Source organism: Nanorana parkeri, unplaced genomic scaffold, assembly GCF_000935625.1.
Source record: "Nanorana parkeri isolate BGI_ZX_2015 unplaced genomic scaffold, ASM93562v1 scaffold1497, whole genome shotgun sequence".
NCBI lineage: Eukaryota > Metazoa > Chordata > Amphibia > Anura > Dicroglossidae > Nanorana > Nanorana parkeri.
This window is the reverse complement of record NW_017307765.1, coordinates 199,265-205,821: the sequence shown is the minus strand read 5'-3', so window position 1 is coordinate 205,821 and position 6,557 is coordinate 199,265. Positions and strand designations below refer to the sequence as shown.

The 6,557-nt window shown below is 41.7% G+C and overlaps 1 protein-coding gene across 2 annotated transcripts in view; it reads right to left on the bottom strand.

Moving 5' to 3' along the window:
* Nucleotides 1–767: 767 nt before the first annotated feature.
* Nucleotides 768–6,557, bottom strand: part of PRPH (peripherin) — a 22,392-nt gene continuing 16,602 nt past the window's right edge. Inside the window, exons 8-9 of one of the 2 annotated variants that reach the window (XM_018570292.1) lie at nucleotides 4,406–4,488; nucleotides 768–1,524 (exon numbers count right to left, since the gene is read on the bottom strand). In XM_018570292.1, the coding sequence (XP_018425794.1) occupies nucleotides 1,474–1,524; nucleotides 4,406–4,488 (134 nt within the window). In that variant the 3' untranslated portion in view covers nucleotides 768–1,473. The remainder of the gene's footprint in view (nucleotides 1,525–4,405; nucleotides 4,489–6,557) is intronic. The other variant, XM_018570293.1, reaches the window with a different exon arrangement.

The window sequence follows — 6,557 nt, the reverse complement described above, 5'->3', positions numbered from 1 at the left end:
CAAACATGCACAGCATGAAATCAGCTGTACTCGACTAAAGTAAATAGCCTAACGGCGTTCGGCTCCCTTCACTTCAGCTTGGTCATTCACTCGGCTGCCTTCGGCAGCTTAGTGAATAACCCCCGCAGTTTCCTGCAGAATCAGCTGGTCACTTGAGCACTGGCCCTGACTTCCTGTTTTAGAATGATTCCTTTCTCAAGCAGAATGCTATTCAGTCACCCTTGTGTGTGCTAGTAAGTTGTGTGTGTCTCCACAGACACAGCAAATCTAGGCCCCGTGCAGACATGACTTGTGCACGATTGCCGTGTGGTGAAGTGTCGCCTTGGTGTGCACCGGCCCTAAAGCTACTTCCCTCCCCCTGCTACCTCTCCTCCCTTCTCCAAGCTAGTAGATGAACAGTCGCTGGAGTCTGCAATGTCTCTTGTGATCTTCTACTAGACGGGAAGCTCAGGGAAGCTGAGCTAAGAGACTTGGAAGCAGCTGTTCAGAAAAATAGTATACCAATGTTTGTTTGCTCTGCACTGGAAAGAGCTCTGGCCCACTTTTTTTTTTATCAACTGCCTTTGACAGCCTGGTTACCAAAGAAGACCTTCTCTTCCTAACCACTTCACAACCACCAGTCATACTAAGTAGTACAAGTTTAAGTGGAAATTGTTTAGAAAAACTGATGCAAATCTAACTTTAAGTTTTCAAAATGTTTAAATTGAATATATTTCTCCTTCAAATATCAAGTGTATGCACACGCAATAAATAAGAAGTATACACTCTTTTCTTGATTGCTGCAATTATTTTATTAGCTGGTTAAGCAGACATGGCACATGTACATTGCTACAAGACATATGGACAGTGTCCCAGCCAGTACAAAGAGGCAAGGATTGTATAGCACCAAAGTCGCTTTACAGCTATCATATCTTTAACGATGTTCTTGTCTTGAACAGCAGATATAGCTCAAAACCAACCAGCAAGCTTGATATTCAAGTGGATTTCAACAAGAGGGCAGGAAAGTCCAGCACAGGTAAATAATACTGCTAATCACAGAAGAACCTGATATGTTTGTATATTTGAAAGAGACAAATGATTACCTTTTCCCTAGTACATATGCCAATAGATTATCACCCCCACACTTATGTCAATATATGTAGATTGATCAAATGGTTGGTTACTTCATTATGATGGCATGATGCTCCTTGGTAATATATTACCAATGTGGAAACAAAACATTTTTGCACAAAGTGTGAGAAGGCATTAGAACAGAAAACCGGTAACACCACAGTCTGGGACACAGGCACTTAAGAGGTGGCTTACCATGATGTAAGTGGATATTGGTAAAACCTGAACCTTGTACATTAGACACTCAAATGGAGAAAAAAAAAAAGTCACTCAAAATAGCACAGGCCGCTCCTTGGTCACTAGGCTTGGGGTATTTAGAGGTGTTAGGACATTTGTTCTCTTCGACTGACAAGTAGCATTTCTTCAATTCTCCCCATCAGCAGGTTGATCCTTCCTGGATTCAGTCACCACCTGCTGTATGCAAATGTGAACATGGTAGAGAAACATTATTACAGAAACATACATCAATTTAGAAAGCCCACCACCTAAATACCAACTGCACCCATTTTGTTTTTAAATCATTCAGTGAACTCAAAGTGCTATCTAGGAGATATTATTACTTTGCTAAATTCCACTAAGTGAACCCTAATGCAGCTTAGATCAGATCAGTTTATAATTCCTGATTGAGCAGGACTTTTAAAGAGCCTCTAGGTTGGACTATAGCTTCTTGCAGGTCATTCTGTGCTATGCAACCTTCTTCCCCAGAACTATGCCTACCTGCACATAATACTTCTGAAAAATGCAGTAGGATGGAATGAGGGTGTGAATCATTTATCAGCGCTAAGCACATTTTTAAGACGGTCCAAAGGCATGCGCTAAGCACATTTTTAAGACGGTCCAAAGGCATGCATCATTTCTACAGGTATATACTGTATATTATATTGGAACAGGGCTCTAAAATAAATCCTCTTAGTTCTATGTAATCCCATTTAAAATGCTCAACAGTCCCCTTTCCAGACATGGCAAATATACCTTTTGGTATCTTGTTTCCCTCTCCCTCCCATCCAACCATTTGGATTTTTCCAGTACCTAAAAATGGCTGTGCAAAGGGAGGAATTCGGCTGTTGTGGCACATCACAGATATGTGGTGTAGACGTGGCTGCAGAGACTACAATTTCTGGTATTATTTGCCGCTCTGGACACCAGCAAGGGAGTACATACAAATGCAGCTTTTACTCTCGAGTCTTCCTATTCTCCTAGAAACTGCATGATGTCATACCTTTCGTTTCAACCCCGTACTTCAGGCTCTGGACATACTGACTTTTAGCCAACTGCCTAAAGCCTTTAAATCGGAAACACCATAGGGGATGGACAGAAATGGAGCCAACCTCAGCATCCACATACAGGAGTGTTCAATAGTAAAGCAATCAATAAATTACTATTAGCAGCAATCTTCAAATGTCTTAAAATCTTTGAAAGAATCCACCAACTTTATCCACTTTATTAAAAGAGGAAGTAAACACCTCTCTAACTTGCTGTTTTGACTCAACCTGGCAATGCTGTATACACTCTAAGGTTGGCCATACACTGATTTATTTTTTCGTTTAAACCGGCGGGCAGAACGAAAAAATAGACCCGATTTCCTTCGTCAACACTAACAGCCTGTCGATTTTGAGGAATCCTGCTGATTACATACAGCGGCTGTCGGCACCCATCAGAATACACAACCAGTTTGAAAATTTTCCGACGGGCTCCTTCGATCAACTGATTGAGGGATGCCGGTGTTCTATCAAAGTTTGTGACTAGGTTGGAATGTGTGACCGGTCACGTGGTCACACATTTTAACGTAATCCTGCCAAGTTTTTCTTCCACTTCTTTGTGAGTGAGATCTTACATTCCACCCGCACTCACAAAGTCGGATATAAGTCTCATTTCAGGACCGATCAGCTGTTCCATGTCAGATCGGTTCTCCTGCACATATGATCTGCGATGCCGATCTGCCCTGGAACAGCTGACAAAGCCTTGGAATATTTGACCTAATGGGTGGTCACACATTATACTGCCAAAAAAACTGGTGGGACTACGTTAAAATGTGTGACCACGTGACCGGTCACACATTCTAACGTAGTCACAAACTTTGATAGAACACCGGCCGAAAGGGTGCCAACAGCACCACACACTGTGCGAATTGGCTAAAATTCACACAGTGTATGGGCATCTTAAGGCAAGAACCATAACCAGAGCAGATTGGGGCTGTACTCATTCTCTTAACTCTGTCATCTGTATTTCAATCAGCTGAGAACATGTAATCAGAGCTATGCTCAGCATGCTTCATGTAAATGCACAATGGTTTTAACAATTTGATATATAAATAGTTTTAAACTTTATATCAATATACTCTACTTATGGTTCTTGCATATTAATGCTGCCTGATAACCAGCTAATTCATTCTGCAATTTACAGAAGATCCACACTCTATAACATGAAATGAATAGTTTAACTACACAGACACTGCACCTTCCATCATTGATCACGATGTGGTATTGATGTTAGTTGAGCATAACTGAGCACCAATAAGGCTTCCTAATCCCTATACCCTTCTAGTCCTTTATTCCTCTAACTATTTGTGCTCTTTAATTTTATATATTTTAGCTTAAAAAGTTGTGCAACACTTGACTGTTTTCAATTGAATGTTAATCTGCTGGAGCTTCTATACTGTAAAACATTAAAATAACATTATTGTTATAATGCATTAAATATAAAGGCTTGTTCACACCAGATCTGCATGAGTTTCTGCACATGCAGTGTGTTTGGCTGCGCTTTTTGCTGCATTTTGATGCGTTCCGGGCCGGAAAAAATGGGCTTTCAGTGTGTTTGATGCGTTTGCATGCGTTCCAGAGCAGGTAAAATAGGGCTTGCTGCAGTTTTTTTTTACATGCTCTGGAACTGAACGCTGCGGTGTGAACTAGAGCCCAAAATATCATTGGAATACATTGTACGCAGTTTTGATCCGGTCTGTAACTGCTCTGCTCCTGGAACGCGTTTGGTGTGAACTAGCTTTGAATAAATATGGTGCTCTTTCAAATTATTCTTGCACAAATCAAATAATGTAAGTGGTACAAACACTCCTAAAAGAAAAAAATTGGCAAACCACAAAAATATATCTAGATTTCTAAGCATCCCACACAATACCTACTCCAAAGGTTGTTATCTTTCACTTTTCAAACATTACTATTTGCCATATGTTGAATAAGACTTTTTTTTATAGTTCATAGTTGTGAAATTGTGACTCACACATATAAACATGATTATGGCACATGGCTTATTTAATGATGATGTCAATGGTCTAGCTCACCTCTCCATCTCTTGTCTCAATTGTTTTAATGACAACAGTTTTCCTGGTGTGAATCTCAGAGCCGTGATCTAATACAGGAGGTCCTGAAGGATACATAAAGACACATATGATCACTCTGTGAACTGTGAACATCAGCGTGTTTAAAGAGTTGGTCTTTCTAAAGATGCCCATACACTGCTCGATTCTCGTACGAGAATCCCGGGAAATCCCACGATCGTACGAGAATCGTGCAGTGTGAACGAAGACGTGCGACCGTTTTTTACTGTATGGTCGCACGTCTTTTGTCTAAGGAGCATGCTAGAAAACCAGCCGAGAATCGTACGATTTTCGGCTGGTTTGAACGGTGCTCGGGAGACAAATGCCAAACGGGCCGGTGTGCGCACGCGCACACTGCCCGTTCAGCATTGCGGTCATCGGAAGCCCGCCCCTTGGGGGGCGGTCCTACGATGATCGAGAGTACGATCTACCTGTCCAAGATGGGCAGATCGTACATTTTTTTAATTACTTTACAACCATCGCAAGACTAAAGTCTTGCGATGGCTGTAAAGTGTATGGCCACCTTTAGACTGATTATTCGAACTTGAATAAAAGTTGGTGAGTTGAATCGCCCACCAGCATTATATAGATCTTGGGGGGCTCTGGTTTGCAGTGTCACCCACCTACAATGACCCAGCGAATGCAGAGCTGCCCTTCTAGTGGGGAGATTTCACTACTGAAGTCCCTTAAAATTAAGACACGCTGGTAGATAAACCAATCTACATTATCTACCCACAGCCAAAATTCTACCACCACCGCATTGAATTAACCTTTTAAAGGCCGAGCACACAATAGATATTTCAAATTAGTGTAGACATCAGTGAGTTAGATCCGCCAGTTTCTTGAAGGAAAACTCCATAAGAAAATATGGCAAGCTGAACTCTGGGCAGAAATGTTATTACATTTTCTTACCTTCAAGCAATATCTGTGTCTTTTTCAATACAGCCACTGAAAAGGCCCACCTTGTCTTATGCAGAATAAGGGCTCAGTGTCCCGTATTTCCATTTTGTAAAACCAGTGGCTACTATGCCCAATTATTCCTCAGGCCACTAGACATGTTAGTAAACGGCTATGTAATTACATCACCACTGTTGTGGGAGGACCTGGGTATCACAGCCTCCTAGTCAGTCCTTCCCACTAACACAACATGGCTGGATTGACAGGCCAGGAGACTCATGTCGAGGCTTGGCAACAACACAATCGTGCCCATTGACAATATTGGTGATTTGTTGCCGCTTCCTTCATATCTCCAGGTGCCCAGATTTAGCTGCACCTTCTGTATCTAAGCATTGACATTGTGGAGTATAAAAATATACTTTTGTAAAAACTATCAAGTTTACAAAAAAGAAAACATGTTTGTAATGCACTTAGGAACAAGAATTTATGGTCCAAATTAAAAACGATCCTGGAGTTCAAATTAGAGGTAGCCCCTGCAATAATACCCTGTTTCCCCGAAAATAGGACCTACCCCGAAAGTAAGACCTAGCACTATTTTTCAAGATTCCTGTAATATATGACCTACCCCGAAAATAAGACCTAGTTTGGTGGTAGCATGTGAGGGGGCACATGAAGAGCAGGAGAGATGGTATCAGCCTGCAGGGACATACTGTAATAAGGGATGACAGGGGACTCCCTCCGGCCAGCGCAGTGACAGGGAGCACTCCAGTACCGTACTTCACCAACTGCTGTCCCCCTGAAGGCACTGATAATGTAATGGTACTGTACCATGCTGTCCACTGTCTGATGTCCCCACTGCTGCACCGCTGGTACCACTGTCCCTGATGGCAAAGGAAGCCGGTGCTGTAGAAAGCAAGACTGCGGGGGCAGAGGGAGCAGAGCCGCATTAGCCGATACTTCCTCTATAGCGCCAGTTACTGTGACAGGAGGAGTGATACCAGATAACTTTGGATTGTTGTTGTACATCAATAACTTTAGATTGTTGTACATTTTGTTGCACATTAAAAAAATAAAAATAAGACATCCACTGAAAATAAGACCTAGTGTGTTTTTTTTTTTTTTTTGGGGCAAAAAAAATATTAGACTGTCTTATTTTCGGGGAAACACAGTAGTTTAATTCTTGATGAGATACTTTTTAAAACGCTTTACAACAAAGCAA